This window comes from Dipodomys merriami, unplaced genomic scaffold, assembly GCF_024711535.1.
Source record: "Dipodomys merriami isolate MVZ:Mamm:240054 unplaced genomic scaffold, mDipMer1.0.p SCAF_27, whole genome shotgun sequence".
Classification (NCBI taxonomy): domain Eukaryota; kingdom Metazoa; phylum Chordata; class Mammalia; order Rodentia; family Heteromyidae; genus Dipodomys; species Dipodomys merriami.
Window position 1 is genome coordinate 1,304,498 of NW_027204159.1, and position 19,992 is coordinate 1,324,489.

Here is a 19,992-nt window from a genome sequence, read left to right on the forward strand (position 1 = left end):
TACATTGGAGTATGCATATGAACCCACACAGTATTGTGTACACGAGCACACACTTTCCCGTGACACATAAAGCCTTCCAGGTACAGGAAAAATGGTGTTTAAACTTGAGATAGTTAAATTAACATCACATATAGAATACCATAAATTAAGTGTTCAAAAGCATTAAGTGTGCCAGGCACCGGTAGCTCACACCTATAATCCTCAGGAGGCTGAAATCTGAAGATCCTGGTTCGAACCCAGCAGGCAGGAAAGGTCATAAAACTCTTATCTCCAATAAACCACCAAAAAACCAGAAGTGGCACTATGTCTCAAGTGGTAGAGTCGTGGGCCTTGACCTGAAGAGCTCAGGGACAGTGCTCAGGCTCAGAGTTGAAGCCCCACGACCAACTAAAAAAAAAAAAGTATTAAGTGTATATGTTTTAATCAATTTTGTGTTTAATTCAATTCTAATTAATTCTATAATTGTCCATTACTTTAAAATACTGTTTATTTATTTTTTTCTCAGTAGTATATTTCCTCACTTATTAATTCATTCCAATTAAGCTTCAAATCTGATTTCTCATTCTGTAACACCGATCTTGAAATGGATCCCTTTTCATTTTTATTACTACTGCTTTATAAATCACAAGACTGCATAGAATCAAATAAAATTCCCATCACAAAAATAATATGAATGAATTTGAAAGTATTAAAAAAATGTGAATGTACCACTAAAAATATCATTCTTAGGTAAAGACTGACCTCATGTGTTTGAGATCAGAAAAAAGTAAAGTTGAAGTCCTTTTCTAAAAAATTATTGGCACATTAATTCCAATTCATAAATGTGTGATTAAAAACTGAAGGATCAAACTGAAGATAATACAAGCATAATGAAATAATATATAAAGTATAAAGCCAAAATCTAAGAAAGACCTTTGAGAAAACACTGCAATCATTTATTTTATTTTATTTTATTTTATTTTATTTTATTTTATTTTATTTTATTTTTATCTTAAAGCCTGAAATACAGCCAGGTACTGGTAGCTCATGCTTGTAATCCTAACTACTCAGGAGACAGAGATGTAAAGATTGTGATTCAAAGCCAGCTTGGGCTTTTAAGAAAGTCTGTGAGACTCCTATATTCAATTAACCACGAGAAAACCAGAAGTAGAACTGTGGCTCAAAAGGGTAGAGTACTAGCACAAAGCTCTGGGACAGTGAACTGGCCTTGAGTTCAAGTCCTACAACTGACCAAAAAAAAAAAAAAGACAAAAAGCCTGAAGCAACCATTTTATCAAAGGAATGAAAGGAGAGGTGTCACAAAGAAAACTATTTCTTAGAACTTTCACAAAATGAATTGTTTGAAAGATGAATTTATTTATTTGACTCATGCCATATGGATATATTTTGTTATTGCTACTGCTAAAACAAAAACATTGTATAAATAAATATTTATTATTGCCAGAGTAGAGTTACAAAATGTATAAGGAGTCGCCTCATTGAGCAGGTATCGCAACCCTAACATAGTGAAAACAATGATTTTGGTAAATTAATACAGTCTTTATAAACATTGTCTATATAAATCAAAATCAGCCTCGCTAATTTGGGCAATAATAGTAATGAGGTAAAACAGTATATTCCTCTGGCTCAGTGGAGTATTATAGTATGAGTTGTTTATAGTGTGCTTTTTAAAACCCAAACAAATCATTAAATAAGTCCTAAGAGGTCATCAGGGAAAGGAAAAAGAATTTATAGGAAGAGAAAGCAAACATTGCTATTAATCTTAGAAAATTAGCCTTAGCACTCACACAGAAAAACAAGTCATAAAAACTTTTAAGATTTAGTTTATTAAGTTTTATTTTCATAAAAATGTTTATTATTGTACACATATGCAAAGATCAGTAGTTATGTGGAACTTTTGTACATCACAATTAAATCATGTTTTTGAAAAGTTCAACTCCACTAAAAATACTATCCTCATTTTACAAATGAGGAAACCAAGGCAGAGAGATTATGTGATTTTTCCCAACCATACAATAAAGGAGTCATACCATTAGCATTGTTGACACTAAAAGACATTTTACAGGCATTTTAAAATTCTTGACAATTGAGATCATTAATTATGTAATGAATCATCGCCTATACCCTTTATTAAGGTCATGCGCACCAGGGACTACTTCAGAGCTGGGTGAATTTTAAGAAAGTAGTTTCTACACCATACAAGTATTGTTCAAGCATCTATAAATTTACCAGAAATGAAATGGCCGATTTATGACTGAATAGTAATAGTATCCCATAAGTAGCAAAATGTTATGTTCTTCTAGTAGAATGAGGCACTCTAACTCACTAGTTGTTTAGAAATTTAAAAAGGCAAGGAAATTCACCTTTCATTCCTAGTCTGAGTAAACAAGAAAAGGAAGATGAAAATTGAGTTAGCTGCTTGAATGATCATTCTTTCAGTTACTTATGTTAAATTGACTGAAAAATCAATTTTGTTTTTCTTTAAAAACATTTCATATTTTCAACTATAAGCACTTTTAAAGTAAGTTTGTCTTTCAAAGTTCTTAGGACGTGAATATTAAGTCGAAAAGAAATATCAAAAGTTGAGTATTTTATTTTGCTGTGCACTCTCTTTTCTAAAATAACCAAAATTGCACCAATACTATACCTAACACAGCCCAAAAACTTAATTGATATTTAAAACGTAAATAGCTGAAGCAAAAATAAAATTGTAATAACTGTTAACACCAGAATTAATATTAGTAACACTCACAACCTTAAAATATATCAACAATCTAAAAAAAAGACATACCTACCTCCAATTAGTGTTAAATATGAAATTTTCATACAGCCTATAATGAAATTTTAGTAGAAAAATATTTACTGCATACATTAATTCGTTTAGTGAGATGGTTTAATTTTAGCAGAATAAGACCAAAGGAAAACTCAAGTTTGCAAAAAGATTCAATAGGTTGAGAAAGATGACAGGGAAAAAAGAAACAGAGGGAGGGATGAGAAAGCAGAAGGAAAAAAAAGGAAAGGAAGAAGAAAGATAGTGAAAGAGATTTAAATATTTTTAATAAAAATTCTTCACCACCTTCCTTAATAATCACTTAAAATAGTCTTGACTAGCTGGGTGCTGGAAGCTCACGGCTGTAATCTTAGCTACTCAGAAGGCTGAGTTCTGAGGACTGTGGTTCAAAGCCAGCCATGGCAGGAAAGTCTAAGAGACTCTTATCTCTACTACAGAAACCAGAAGAAGAACTACGGCTCAAGAAGCTAAGGGACATGCTCAGGCCCTGAGTTCAAGCCCCAGGACCAGAGCACTTGCACGTGCATGTGCACACACACACACATACTCACACTCACACACACACACACACACACACACAAATAGTCTTGACTATTGACTAATTTAAATCAATTCATAATGGTTGTTGTAACAATATATTCATAATTTGGGCCATGTCTAAGGTATGTTTTCCATGTAAAAACAACTGTCCATTTTTGACATTACAGACTCAACAAATTATTCAATTTATTTCTAAATCAGTATTATGTTAATGCACACTATAGTTAATTAGTATCCTGAGCATTTTTCATGGTATATATTCTTTACAAGTATAATACTAAACACTACAATTAGATTACCAGTTTCTTTTTACCTTTTTTTTTTTTTTGTCAGCTATGGTCGCTTGAACTCAGGGCCTTGGTGTTGTCCCTGAGCTTTTTCACTCAAGGCCAGTGCTTTACCACTTTAAGCCCAGCACCACTTCCTTATGTTAGATTAATATCAACAGGTTTAACTTTTTTAATCCCCTACATAATTTTATTGTGGAAATGTTCAAATACAAAAGTATTCTGGGGGAAAAAAATCATATTAAATGAAGTAAGCCAGACCTGAAGAAACATAAGCTCCACGGTTTCCCTCATTTGTAATAATTATTAGTATATGTCTAGGATAATTCTAGCAGAGGACCACACAGCTATGTACATATAACCTTATAAAATGATGTTAATCAAAATGAACTATAAGTTACAGAAACAAAGGTTTTCTTTGTTTTGTTACTGTATGCAGTTATTTCTTTTTCTTTCATCTTTTTTTTCCCTTTGGTTTACCCCTGTTGTCATTGTTTTTGATTTGGTACCCTTTGTCTTGTATATAAATTCATCTGAGTTGTAGATGGGAAGGGAAATCACAGAAACAGGGACACTAAGGACAAAGGCTGAACCAATGCAACAATGATACAAGACACTGTTAGAAATGAACTTCACAACTTGGGGGAGGATTGGTGGGGGTAGGGGGGAAGCAGGAGGAAACAAAAAAAAAGGGTAACAATGTTCAACAAGAATTGTACTCATTTCCTATGTAACTCCTCTGTATATCACCTTTACAATAATAATAATTTTAAAAAGGTATTGAAAACTGTAAAAACCTCAATAGCTTTCCTATAACCAAGCTGAATTATCAACACTTTAACTTATTTGTTTCCTTTAGTGGTCTCATTTTTTGTTAACAATCTTGTAAACAATCTTGTGTCTTCTCACTAATATTCAATTATGTATCCTTACTGTTAATGCTATTTAAAGCCCCATGCTAATGGTTCACACCTGTAACCCTAGCAACTCAGGAAGCTTGGATTTGAGAATGGTAGTTTCATCCTGGGCAGAAAAGTCTGTGAGACTTTTTTTTTTTTTTCTTTTTTTTTTTTTGGTCCATCGTGGGGCTTGAACTCTGGGCTTGGGCAATGTCCCTGTGCTCTTCAGCTCAAGGCGAGCACTCTACCGATTAATCCACAGCACCACTTCCGGTTTTCTAATGGTTTATTGGAGTCTCACGGAGTTTCCTGCCTGGGCTGGCTTTGAACCGTGATCTTCTGAGTCAGCCTCCTGAGTAGCTAGGATTACAGGCATGAGCCACCGGCGCCTGGCTTCTGTGAGACTCTTATCCCCAATTAACCAGAAAAACCCAGAATTGGAGTTGTGGCTCTAGTGCAGAGCATCAGCCTTGAGCAAAAAAGCTAAAGGTCAGTGCCCTAGCCCTAGTACCAGCATTAAAAAAAAAAAAAAAAAGGAAGTTTAAAATATTGTATAACAAACATGCCACTACCATCCTACTACCATCCCAGACAAAATTTACAATAATCAAAAAAGTCATTCAATAAACAATTCTTATTTAAAATTTCTCAATAATCCCAAAGATGTGTTTTAATGATGCTTTGTTTCAATCAAATCTAAGCAAAATCTTTACATTTCATTCCATTGTCTTTTCTATAACATTTTCTTCACTTATATCCTTTAACAGCATCTACCTACTCACTCCAATTTTAGCAACCACAATTCTACCCTTTTACTATTCAACTATTTTTATTCTCTATAGAAAGATTATGCAGTAATTTGTCTTTCTTGCCTTTTTTTCACTATTTCATAGTTTGTATATATGATCTATGTATGTATTTTAGATTTGTAATCATATGTGTGTGTGTGTGTGTGTGTGTGTGTGTGTATGTATAAATTAGATACTGTAATGAAAATGTGAGTACAGACTTCTCTTCAGCTGATTGCTGTTCCTTTGAGTACATATCCTATAGCAGGGCTGAATGATTGTATGATAATTTTGTCTTCAGTTTTTGATAAACTTCCTTTTGGGGGGGGGCGGGGGGGGGGGGAGGAGGGAGAGTCAGTGGTAGGGCCTGAATTCCGGACCTAGGTGCTGTCCCTAAGCTCTTCAGCTCAAGGCTAGCACTCTACCACTTGAACCACAGCGCCACTTCCAGCTTTTTCTGTTTATGTAGTGGTTAGGACTTGAACCCAGGGCCTCATGCATGCAAGGCAAGTACTCTACCACTGAGATACCTTCCCAGCCCTAAACCTCCATTTTTTTTTCCATAATGACTATGCTAGTTTATATCCTACCAATAGTGTACAAGGGTTCACTTCTCCACATCCTTACCAACACTTGTTATCTTTTTTTTTAAATTGTGAAAATACCATACAGAGGGGCTACAATTACATGGGCAAGATAATGAATACATTTCTTATCAAGCATTGTTGCCTCCTCCTTTGTTTCCCCTTCCCATCTCCCCCCGCTTCCCCCCAGCCCCTCAAAGTTGTAAAGTTTGTTTTTCGACATAACAATTTGTACATCTTGTTGCATTGGGTCTACCTGTATCCCTATTTAAACAATTTGTTTTTTCCCTCCCCTCCACAAATTATACCAACATCAAATACAGTGAAAGCAGGGGTTATACCGTGGGGGAGGGACATGGAAAGCAACAAAGAAATCATCTTATAAATATGTTAGAAACAATTGCATGAAAGCAAAAACATTTGACTACTTACCTTGGGGTTCATTTCACTTAACATCAACTTTTTGAGATAACTATTCTTACAGGTATATAGTAATAGTTCATTTTGATTTTAATTTGCATCTCCTTCATGATTAGCAATGGTAAGTTTTACACTTTCTGGTCATTTATTTATATATCTTTTTTCTTTTTAAAAACGTCTATTACATTCCTTTTGCCATTTTAAATTCAGATTATTTATTGTCTTACTCTGTTATAGTTCCTTACAATTGTAATTTGATAACATTGTAATATTCTCCTGTTCCACAAGTTATTTTTACTCTTGATTATTTTCTCTGCTATACCAATACAATCAATTTTGTGTGCTGAGCTTATAATTTTTATTGTTTGGTGTTGAATCAACTTAGCATGATAGATATATATCACTAGCTCATGCCATATTCTCTCTTTAAAAGTCAAGTTTTGTCAAGGTAACAATGGCCTCACTTCTAGTGGAGACATGTTGAACTTGTTTTATTCTTCATTAAGTATTTTGTAGAATTCTCTACTAAAGCCATCTGGGCTTGGGGCAATATGGGTAAGAAGGTTTTTAACTACAGACAACATTTAAGAGAATTAGAGAAATAAAGGTCATCTATGTCTACTTCCTTTTTTTCTTTTTCTTTTCTTTTTCAGAAATAAGCATCTTACTATATTGCTCAGACTGGTCCCAAACTCCTGAGCCCAAGTAATGCTCCTATCTCAGTCTCCTAAGTAGATTGGACTAAGCACATGCCACTGAGACAAATAGCTACTTCCTCTTGAGCAACATTTGGGATTTTGTGTCTTTCAAATATATTTTTTTCACTTCATCCAAATAGTCTTATTTAAATGCTTAAAGATGTTCATAATATCACTCTGGTTGTCCTATTAATATCTGAAAATTTGTCATTTTTATCATCCTTCTGAGTCAGGGTACTGGAAATTTCATTTTCTCTACCTGTTTTAATCAGTCTGACTACAGATTTATCAATTTTATCTCTCTTGTCAAAGAACCAGGTTTTTGTTCCATTAATTCTCCTTTGATTTCTCCTTTGATTTTTAATATTTCCTTCTTTCTGCTTCTTAGTATTTCAATTTGGTCTTTTTTCAAACTTCATAAAATAGAAGCTGAGGTCATCAATTTGAGATTTTTTTTTCCTCATACATATATTTTGTTCTATTAAATTTACCTAAGTAACAATTTATTTAGCACTCAATCTGATGCACTGTATTTTCATTTCCATTCATTTCAAACATTGTCTAATTTCTCTTTTATTTCTTCCCTACACTAGGCTATTTAGGATTGGGTGCATGATGAAAGTCTGTCCTCCCACCAGATCTCTGTGTTCTCTATGTAGTCCTCTCCATTCCAATACAATGTCCTCTGCAATTTGGCTGCTTTAGTCTTCTTGGTCCTTAGGTTCTGTCTTGTCATCTCAAAAAAATTCACTGTATTTTGCCTCAGATACATCGCCTGTTACAACCTGGTTATTCTTTCAGTACAGGAATCTGATATGACCACAGAATTCCTCATTTGTTTTCATATCTCAGGGATCATTATTCTTGGTTGTGTGATATCCAGTATCTTAAAAACCTGTTCCCTACATTTTGTCCATTTTGGGAGTTGTTTAAGTGAAGAGAGTAAATCTGGACTCTGTTGTTACAGCTTGGTTGAAATAGTCTACTTTTATTTTGGATGTATCATTATAAGCTCATGTTTTTGAGAGAATTATTCTTCAATCTCTTGCAGCCAATTTTCTTTTAGGATGCTTAAAGATCCGAACTGAAGCCAGTAGAAGTCATTTCATTTAGCTTTTGAGTCCTTGACTTGTTCCCTCTAGTCTCCTTAGTAGCAAATGGTATTTAGGCACAAATGTTTGAACATTAGGGGTTATCTGTATATTTCCACTTGCTGAATTTGTTTTGAAAAGTAGGAGCAAGGGGGAGGGATTTTACATTTATAAGCAGATAGAATGCAGTAGAAATATTCACCAGTGTTGAAAAAGAATCAGTTCTGCTATATATCAGTCATTTTACACTATTAACTAGTAAAGAGAAACTTTAAAAATGCTTATCCAAAATATGGAGTCCTAAGTTTCTAAAAGCAGTCTGGTAATCTGATTTTATGTTTTAACTTGCATTCATCTTGTCATGGCAATTTCTAGGCTCCCAGCTACATAGTCACAGATATTCAGAAAGATTCCCTACCCTAACACTCATATTAGCAAAATGTACCTATACTGGGTGTGAGTCAACAATATGTATCAAATGAAAACCTAGTATGTTCTGAAAAAGCAAGTTAAATCAAAAGTACACTGTATCAGGATATTAATTTTGTCCATATATTCACAATCTTATGTCATTTGGCCCTTGGTTTTAGAAAATAAGAAGATATAAGACAAAGTTTTCCATTCTAATTTAATAAAGATGTTTTACATTTCTTAGTTTCAGTGAGAGCTCTTATAGTCCCTTCAAGGCCAATGATTCCTCAATCCATAGAATCAAAATCATATTAATTGAAGTAAGCCAGGCCCAAAGAAACATAGGTCCCATGGTTTCCCATATTTGCAATAACTAGCATATGTCTAGGACAAGCAGAAAAGTTCAAAAGCTATGTACATATGACCATATAAGATGATGCTAAGCAAAATGAACCCCAAGATAGGGACACAAGAAGTTTTATCTTTGTTGCTGTTGCTTTTAATGTACTTATAGAGTACCATGTAAATTTTTTTTGTTTCTTTTATATGTTCCTCCCCCATGGTACACAACCCCGGTTTTCACTGTATTTGATTCCAGTGCCCTGCATTTTGTATATACATTTTTCTAATTTCAGAAGGGGATAGGAAATAACAAAATGCTGAAATAAGGATACAGGTTGACCATTGTACCAATGAGATGTATAAGACACCATGTTGAAAATGAACTTTACACCTTTGGGGGAGGGGCAGAGTAGGATGGAGAAGTTGGGAAGGTGTGGAGGGAAGGAATGGTAGAGGAAAAACAAAGGAGCGGGTAACAATGCTCCATAGGAAGTGTACTCATTACTCATGTAACTGTAACCCCTTTGTATAGTATCTTTACAATAAAAATATATATTAAAAAAGAAACTCTTTAAATAATTTTATATATATATATATATATTGGTTCATAGATGGGGGAACTAATGGCACGAATACCTTATGGCACTTACTTCTCTTTGCAAAATCAAAGAAAGCCGGAGTTAGTGAAATCATATGTTAGAAAAATTTTTTTAATCATGTAACAAGTAAACATATTTAGTGTAATTGTTCTCCATATTCTGTACATCAAATGTCCCTAATCACATATTTAAAATTATAAACTATGAATATAACATTATAATAAATTAGTAGACACATAATCATTAAAAACTTTTAAAATGCAAATGTTTTAAATCAAAGTGTTTTAGTTTGTTTCTTTGTGTTGCTCGTGGGGCTTGAACTCTGGGCTTATACGTTTTCCCTGTGCTCTTCAGCTCAAGGTGAGCGCTCTACTGCTTGAGCCACAGCACCACTTCATTTTGCTAGTGGTTTATTGGAGATAAAGAGTCTCACTTTTCTGCCCGGGCTGGCTTTGAACAGTTATCCTCAAATATCAGCCTCCTGAGTAGCTAGGATTACAGATACGAGCCACTAGCTCCCAGCTTAGTGCTTTAATCTTATTAAAATCCAAGTTCTACTCTCAGCTTTCAAGAAATAATTTAAATAATTAAAATAAGTTTAGCAAAACATACACATACTTAGGAATGTCACCTTGCCTTTATTTGAGTCCAGGGAACAAATAAGCAGTATTATACCACAAATAAGTTTTTCCATCCAAAGCAAAGACTTCGTTGAAGGAATATACGTTCCTCACAAACTTTGTGTATTAGCTTTCATTGAAAGTCCAGTAGATTCTAACTGTTAAAAGGCCAACAACAATGCTCGCTTATAAAATTCAGAATAACCTGTCCAGCAAATTGAACTTTCCAATCTAGACATTTGTAGTAACTACTACTTTGTCACAGAGAATAATTCCAACTTTTAACTACCACTGTATCATAATTTTTGTTCATGAAAACACTGATGTTTTATCTTTAATGAGTATAATTTTGGGTGATCTTAAAAATCTCACAGAGTCATTGCAACACTTATAGCACAATCTGTTCATGAAACAAGTCTACTCTACACTATAAACAGTATCATAGTACTAGAAACATACTCATCTACCAACATGTTAAGGCCACAGATATGAAAATGAATTTTAAAAAATTATGATTAAAATGTTCTGATAGAGCAATAAACAGAATAACAAAATACAATGAAATCTGATCAGTCATTTAAGACAAAGTAAACCACAGCCTTCTTTCAGAAATACTAGACTAGATTAGTGACTTGACTTTTTTAAGACACAAGACTTGCACTGATTTTCTAGCAATGTAGATAGTGTGGAGTCTAATAATAATAGAAATTTACTTTGCACTTATTCTGGCCTTAATACAGAATGCAACATCTGACATATATTCTCACATAATACCCTGAGAAGGTGTGGCACTGCATTCTATTTCAGAAAAGAAGTTTAGTATTATGTTTTTAAACTGGCTTTAATTTTTCAAACACCAGCACACCATTCCATAATGATCTTATAATTCCTTGCACAAGAGCATTTAACAATTATAGAAATCTGGGCACAGTAAGCACATGCATGTAACCCCACAAATCAGGAAGCTGAAATCATTTGAACCCACATGTTCAAGACCATCCTGAGCAATATAACAAGAACCAGTTTTTTGTTTTTTTTTAAAGGGCTGGGAATGTGGCCTACTGGTATAGTGCTTGCCTAGCATGCATGAAGACCTGGGTTTGATTCCTCAGTACCAGATAAACAGAATAAGCAAGAAGTAGCACTGTGGCTGAAGTGGTCAAGTGCTAACCTTGAACTAAAGAAGCTCAGGGACAGTTCCCTGAGTTTAAGTCCCAGGACTGGCAAAAAAAAAAAAAAAAAAAAGGAATAACACTATAGTCCATCACCCAAATGATATTCAAAAATACTAAGATGTAGCTGGGCATGGTACCTACCTTGGTTAGGTGAATGACTCCTTTAGAGGTGACTGAACAACCCATGAAGCCAACATACTGAAGTTCAGGACAATGCTCAGCAAATGCTTTTACTGACTGATCTGTCACCTAGGGAAGAGACATAAAGTTATTCAGGGTGGCAGTACAGTAGACTCCATTACCTGGTTCCTATAAATCACCTGTTTTATCTTGCATCATCACTATTTTTCTTTCTGCTGGATCATTTGAATGAGCATCCCCTATGTTGGAAAAAAATCCTCTCTTAACTCCACACCCACTTGTATCTTTATCCCATGTTTTCATATTTCTTCATTAAAAAAAACAACTCAGTCATTATATTGGCACTACTAGCTACTTCCACTTCTTCCCCTGCTGTGTCCCTTATTGTCCCCATTCCTCTCCCTTCTTTCTCTCTTCATTTTTTATATTCATATTTCACAAACAATGAAATTCACCCTCTCTAGGAGGCAGTTGAGTGCCTTGTAATATATTCAAAGAGTTATGCAATAGCACCAATACCTAATTCTAGAGTATGTTTGTCACTCCAGAAAGAAAACTTATGCTATTAACACTCATTCCTCTTGGTATCATTCTGTCTCTATGAATTTGCCTTTTCTGGACACTATTATAAATGAGATCATACAATTTGTGACCTGTGTGTCTGCTTTCTGTTACTTAGCATGTTTTCAAGGCTCATCCATGATGTAGCATGAGTCAGTACTTTGTTGTTTCCATTGCTAAATAATATAAGTAAACACATAGTTATGGGATGAAGTGTGTACTCACCAAGTTTATTTTGAGAGACTAACCATTGGTACCTCTAAGTGTAACATTACTTGGATATAAGCCTGTTACTGAGGTAAATTAGTACTATAAAGTCATATTATATTAGGCTGGTTCTCCCCCCAACCCAACCAATCTAGTAAAAAGGGAGACTAGAACACAGATACACAGGTGGTATACCAAATGAAGACTAGAGGTATGCTATTACAATCAAGGAATGACAGAATTTAGGAAAAAAAAAAGTGCTCCCCTTGATGTGTCTAGGCATCTCAGTCTTAACATTTCCAAAGAAGTCTTTATAGTCAAGAAAGACTGGTGCTGGAAGGTGGCTCGGTGGTAGAGTGTTTGCCTTGCATGCATGAGGCCCTGGGCTCAATTCCTCAGCAGCACATAAGCAAAAAAGTCCGAAATGGTGCTGTGACTCAAGTGGTAGAGCACTAGCCTTGAGCTGAAGAGCTGAGGGACAGTGCCCAGGCCTAGAGTTCAGATCCCACAACAACAACAACAACAACAACAACAACAAGACTGCTTTTCCTCAGGGTTCCAAGTTTCAATGAATAGCATAACTAGTCATCAGCAATTCAGGTGAAAACTTTTTAAATTCAGAATTCTATCGAGTAGACTTTAAGATGCTATGTCTTACAAACACGTCCTAACTGCAGCTACTTCTCACCCCTTCACCACTGCCAATTTAGTCTACTCTTGATATCCTCTCCCACCTATCTATTGAAAAGGTGTCCTAAGTGGCCCCACTGGTTTTTAATAGCATTTTCCTAGCTTTATTTGGTGTATGTTACTTGGTATATGTTCCTCTTTTAAAAATGGAGGAAGAAACCATTTTTATATCGATAGCTCTTAATTTTGATATGTATCATGGTTAATTTCATATGTCAATTTCTCTATGTCACAAAGTACCCTGGTGTTTGGTTAAATATTATTCTGAGTGTGTCTGTGAAAATGATTCTGGATAAGATTAACATGAATTAGTAGTCTGAGCAAGGCAGATGCCCTTCCCAATGTAGCTAGGTCTCAGCCATCCATTGAAGGTTGAGCAGAATAAAAATAGTAAGGGTGAATTTGCACTGTGTCTTACTATCCTCCAGTGGGGAAACTGGTCATTTTCTATCTTCAGACAGATTTGCACTATACCACTGGCCCTCCTAGGTCTCCAATTTGCAAACTGCAGATCTTGAGACTTCTCAATTTTTTATTTTTTTATTTTATTTTATTTTTTTGTTGGTCATGGGGCTTGAACTCTGGGCCTGGGCACTGTCCCTCAGCTCTTCAGCTCAAGGCGAGCACTCTTGAGCTACAGCGCCACTTCCTGACTTCTCAATTTTTGTAATCAAAAGTCTAAGTCCCATAATAATCTCTTGATGATCTCTTAATCATTTTGTTTCCCTAGAGAATATTGACTAATACATTGTGTACAGTTTTTTTTGGAGGAGTTATAACTCAGAACTAAAAGGGATAGAGCCCAAAGATCTATATTTTGAATGATCCCCCCAAATGACTCTTGCATATAAAAGTTTGAGACTCCAGGGCAGTGAAAATGGCATTACACAGATAATAGCTGGCATTTCTATTGAGTCTGTTACAAATGAAAGGCTGAATGAAATTTCATTTTTGTCTCCCTCATCTGCCAAAAAAACATTTCTATATACAATATACAGTATCATTTGGATTGTGTTAAAATATTCTTCTTGATTTCACAAAGGTGCAGCCTTTTAAAAATAAGTCCTAATACCTTCTATCATATGCTCATTAGGCTGAACATTCACTTTACTCAGTCAAAATGAAATCAAGTTAAACACTTCTGTTTTTCAAACAACAACGACTCACATTTCTTTTCCTTAAGCTTTAGTATGAGTGACTGTTATTATGTATCTTCTTTATGCTAAGCAGATATGGAAAATAGAAGTGTGAATAGTATTAATTCTAAAACAATCTCAAGAACATTTTCCTAAAATAATCAAACTAACAGCATTTGTGGTAAGTCTGATAAAAGATTAATTCTCATCTCAAAAGTAAAATACGCTTAAGCATATTAAGAATTGGTGCTGTTGATAAATTAAAAATGAGTTTTCCTGGGCTGCAAATGTGGCTTGGTGGTTGAGTGCTTGCCTAGAATGTATGAAGACCTGGGTTCCAGTCCTCATAAAAAGAAAAAGCCAGAAGTGGAGCTGTGGCTCAATTGGTAGAATACTAGCTTTGAGCAAAAGAAGCTCAGTGAGGGGACTGGGAACTTGGCTCAGTGGTACCTACATGAGGCTCTGGGTTTGATTCCTCAGCACCACATAAACGGGGAAAAAATGAAGCAGCAGCAGCTCAGCATCAGTGTCCACGCCTTAAGTTCAAGCCTCAGGACTGGGCCTCCCCCTTTCCCCCCCAAAAAAAAAACTGGTTTTTCTGACACCACAGTTTTTAAGGGCATTATCTTAAAGAATACTTTAGGCACTAAAATCATGGACTGTTTAATTTTTCAATGTTTCAATCTCCATTAAAAATGAAAATAGTAACAAGTTAAATTCAGTGAGTCAGTGGATAAAATATCCAGCTCAGTCTCAGTCTAATGTCAAGTCTTTCTTACAGCCATACTGGGGTATGGGGACTCAAGTAAGGATTAAGGATCCAAGAAAAATCAAGATCCTGGGGCAGGGAAGGTGGCTCAGTGATAGAGCGCTTGCCGTGCATGCATGAGGCCCTGGGTTCAATTCCTCAGCACCACATAAGCAAAAAGAAAAAAGCCGGAAGTGGCTCAAGTGGTAGAGCGCTAGCTTTGAGCTGAAGAACTAAGAGACAGTGCCCAGGCCCAGAGTTCAGGCCCCACGACTGGACGCCCCAAAAAAAAAAAAATCAAGATCCTAAAAGCCACAACTTTCAGGGAGAAAAAAAAAAGTTGTTAAAAATCTGTAGGTGAATAGGCATCAGTAGCTCCTACCTGTAATTCTAGCTATTATTCAGGAGGGTGAGATCCTGCCAGCCAGGCAGACAGAAGCGGAGCTGTGTCTGAATGAAGAAGTAGAGCACTAACCTTGAACAAAAAGAAGCCCATGTCCATGCCCTCAGTTCAAACCCAAGGACCAGCACCAAAAAAAAAAAAAAAAAAAAAAAACTAAATGGGTCAGACAGTCAAAATAAGACAATTCAGAGGAGTCTCCAACATCAACAGAGAGAAGAAAAGCACGAGCAAAGGGAAGTCTTAGCACACAAACACTCAAAATAGGCTCAGGAATGTTTTAGAAGACTAATAAATGGATGGCTCAATGAATAGAAGACTCAGGGATTTGGGGTACAAGATCAGGAATAAATCCATGTGTAGACCTCAGGAGACAAGTATTGGTGGGCCTCAGCTTCTGTGGAATCCTGGAATGTCATTGCTTTCACTTTAAAGTCACCTCTATAGATTTTGCTCCTTCTACCATACAAAGAAAACAACAGACAATACTTCACAGGGTAAAATATGAGGACAAAACAAGATAACATGTATAAAATGTTTTGAACAGTACATGTCACATTACAATTGCTCCATAGATTTCAGCTACTGTCTTCACTCTTAATTCTCTTTTGTATTATGATTCATAGCTATGATTCATAGACTGACAGATGTAAGAGTCAAAAAAAAAGGAATTAAAATGCTAGTTAATTGTCTTAGTTATTCTAAGAAATCCCAATAATAGGGAAAGTGGCTCAGTGGTAGAGTGCTTGCCTTGCATGCATTTGGCCCTGGGTTCAATTCTTCAGCACCACATAAGCAGAAAAGGCCAGAAGTGGTGCTGTGGCTCAAGTGGTAGAGTGCTCACCTTGAGCTGAAGAGCTGAGGAACAGTGCCCAGGCCCAGAGTTCAGGCCCCACGACCAAAAAAAAAAAAAAAATCCCAGTAATAAGTTTAGATCTCTAGGTTCTCAACTAACCTGGGAAATGGGAAGGATATATCGAAGTTTATCAGTGATTCACTCTGGTATAAGGGATCCCATTTTGTGAAGGTTTACAATAAGGTTGCACATAACATTCACCTTCAGATTCTGACTTGATTTCTGGGTAGAGCTCTACATCCAATTTATTTTTAAGAGCACCCCAAGAGAATGTAATGCACAGGATGAGCATCCCTACATCACCTGAGAGCTCATAAATGCAATATCTTGGGGCTGGGGTGTGGCTCAAGTGGTAGACCTGCTTTGCAAACATGTGATCCAAAGTTCAATCCTCAGTATCGTCAGGAAAGAAAAAGTGCAAATCTCAGGCCCTGCCAAGGTACCTAATAAATCTTGTCTTTTAACAAACTTTCAGGTGATGATTATGCAGCTTGAGAAATACCGCTCAAGGAATGAAGTAATATACCATCTCTGGGATGAGAATATATAAAAACTGAATGGCTATGCCATAACCCAAGCAATACAAAGAATTTTAAAGAAATTTTATTAAGGTAAAATTTGCCTACTTTAATACTTGAGGCATAATCCATCTATAGGTCATTGTATTTGACCAAATTTGTACAGTTGTACACTTATCACCACACTCCAGCTTTCAAATACTTTTATTGCACTATTTTTAAATTTCCCTTATCCTTTCTGCAAATAAGTATTCACCTTGCACCCTACACCTAGGAAGCTACTCATCTATTCTCTTTTTTTTTTTTGGGGGGGGGGGTAGGGGGTCCGGTCGTGGGGCCTGAACTCTGGGCCTGGGCACTGTCCCTCAGCTCTTCAGCTCAAGGCTAGCACTCTACCACTTGAGCCACAGTACCACTTCTGGGGTTTTCCTTATGTGGTGCTGAGGAATCGAACCCAGGGCCTCCAGCATGCAAGGTAAGTGCTCTACCACTGAGCCATCTTCCCAGCCCTACTAATCTATTTTCTATCTCCATATTTTTGCCTTTTGTGAGATTTCATATGAATAAAATTCTGTAACAAGCAATCTTGTGTTTTTCTTTTCACTAAGTTTTTCACATAAGTTTTTGCTGCTCATTACTGCTAGTGTGTGTGTGTGTGTGTGTGTGTGTGTGTGTGTGTGTGTGTATTGCTATGTAGAATCCTGCTGTATGTACATACTGCATTTTGTTTACTGACCAAGAAAAAAGTGTTTGCATTATTTCTAGCTTAGGTATTAACAAATGCTGCTGCTTGATCATTCCATACAAATCTTTCTATGGAATTAAGTTCTTTTAAGTAAATACCTAGGAGTGGAGTTGATACCTGATAATGCATGTTGTATATGTATAAAATTGTATGATGTATATATAATTTTAAAAATCAAACATACATGTGTTTGATGTTACATACATTTATGTTTAATGTTAATTTTATGAGCACAAATTACCTGTGCAAAGGGTCTTCATTGTGATATTTACTACATGCATACAATGGGCTTTAATCAAGATCACCCAGTCTATATTATGCTTTCTTAACCCATCTCTCTCCTCCCCAATATGTTTGATTTTTTTATCCTTTTTAAAAACTTAGGCTTACATTATAAAAGCTACTGTATATATTTTGGATATAAATCTTTTATCAAATATGTTTTGTCTTTTCCTTTCCCTAGCGCTAATATTTAGATATTAACTTGGAGTTAATCTTTGTGTATGATGTGAAGTAATGACATTCTTTTTTTTGGGGGGGGGGGAGTTCTGGGGCTTGAGAGCCTGGGGACTGTCCCTGAGCTTCTTTTACTCAAAGCTAGCACTCTACCACTTGAGCCACAGTACCACAGATGGCTTGTTCTGCTTATGTGGTACTAAGGAATCAAACCCAGGGCTTTATGCATGCTAGGTAAGCACTCTACCACTAAGCCACATTTCCAGCCCTGATATTCACTTTTTTTTGCACATTTATTTCCAATAATCTCAGAAACATTAGTTGAAAAAACTATATACCAAAGAGAAATAAGGTTTAAGCCTGAAATACCCTGGCTTGAAGAATTACACTGGCCAATTGGGAAAGTTTATCTGAAAATTAGGGAAGAAGAAAAGATTGCAAATCAGATTTTAACTTTTAGTCAAAGCTTTGATGAAAAAAAGGGGGTGGGAGGAAGAAACCCTTAAAAAGCCAAAGCAAAGAAGAATCAGCTCCTTAAACTGGTATTTCATATTTACTTGAAAAGAATGTACTGAAAAGAATTCTGGTGACAAGAATATTGTGCCTTCAGAGTCAAGAGGATTAGGAAAAGCTGAAGCAAACAGAAACACACTAAAAGATCCCAGGAGAACTTCATTTTGGGAATCATAAGGAAGTCTTCTCCAGCTACTAAGCCCAAAGCCAATGAAAAGCACAAGGTGCAAAACAGTAGGAAAGGAAGACATTGTTACTCACAAGTTCTGAAGAGTTGTATTCCATCAGTTATCTTTTAGGGTAGGTGGTTTCTTGTGAGATCAAAGGTAGGGACAAGAAAAAAAAAAAAAAAAAAAAAAAACCCTTCCACAAGACAGATATAAGAGGCTGAAAACATCTCAAGTAGAAATACCACTGTAATAGCCACGCTGGTAGAAGTGGTATCAAATGACAAAAAAAAAAAAAAAAAAAAAAAAAAATGTATGAAGACAAAGCAGTACAAGGTCAATACTTTGGTTTTCAGAGTTAAATTTAATATAAGTGATTTTGGATTGTGATCATTTGTACAAACCTAAGTTTATAAGATATAATCAGATATAGTTAAGATTTGGTTGAGATTTGGTAGTCACAGATAAGGAGTCAGACAAAGGCATAAACAAACCAGATGCAATTTCTAAGTCCTTAACATGTACTAAAATAAACCTAAGGAGGAAAAAACTAGGAAAGGTAAGAGAAGGATTTTTTTAATATGGGTTTAATATGTATATTTTTTTAGATACAGATTGCACATCAAGAGCTTGTAATATACGTCTTTCTCATTCTGACTTATTTCACCTAATACAGTGTGAGCTATAATCACATCCATTGTCCTACAAATGATGTAATTTCACTATTCATAGTCCATTGAGTACATATAGTACATTTCCTTTATCTATTCATTTGCTGATAGGCATAGAATGATTCCTTGGCTATTGTAAATGGTACTGCAATAAATATGAGTGTTCATGTATCTTTTTGAATGCTGACTTACATCTTTAGGTATATGATAAGGAATGATGTAGCAGGAACATTTACAGTTCTACTTTTAGTGTTTGAAGGACCCTCCACACTAATTTCCATAGTGGCTTCACAGACCCACCAAAAGTGTAGAAAGGTTCCTTTTGCCCACATCTTTTCCAGCATTTGATGTTGCTTTCTTGCTTGATAATGGACAGTCTGACTGACATGAAGCAAAACATTTCTATTATGAGTAAGAATGTTGAAATTTTCATTTATTTATTTGCCATTTGTGCTACTTTTTTTGAGAACTGTCTGTTCAACTCATTTGCCCATCTATTAATTAGACTAGTTGTTCCTCTGGTATTTAATATTTTGAGATTCTTACATATTTTGAGTAGTAATACTTTGATGAGACTACAAGGATTTTCTCCCATTTTGTAGACTGTATCTTTAGTCAAAGAAATCATTCCTTTTTTTGTGCAGATGCTTTTTAAATTGATGTAATCAATTTGTCAGTTCTTGCTCTTATCTCCTGAGTTACTGGCATTCCTACTGAGAAAAATGTTGCCTACATCTATATCCTCAAGTGATTTTCTTGTTTTTTTGGAATACATTCTAAGTTTTAGAACTTATAGTAAAGTCTTTAATCCACTTTGAACTGCATTTTATACAAAAGAGTGAAAGACAGAGGTGCAGTTTCAGTCTTCTAGACATACATAGCCAGTTTTCCTGACATAATTTGTTGATGAGGTTATCTTTTCTCCAGTGTAGATTTTT

General features: G+C 35.5%; 1 protein-coding gene across 1 annotated transcript in view; it reads right to left on the reverse strand.

The window, feature by feature from the left end:
• Nucleotides 1-19,992, reverse strand: part of Fbxl17 (F-box and leucine rich repeat protein 17) — a 461,687-nt gene that overhangs the window by 319,011 nt on the left and 122,684 nt on the right. Inside the window, exon 5 of the mRNA XM_070036015.1 lies at nucleotides 11,387-11,494. Within this exon, the coding sequence (XP_069892116.1) occupies nucleotides 11,387-11,494 (108 nt within the window). The remainder of the gene's footprint in view (nucleotides 1-11,386; nucleotides 11,495-19,992) is intronic.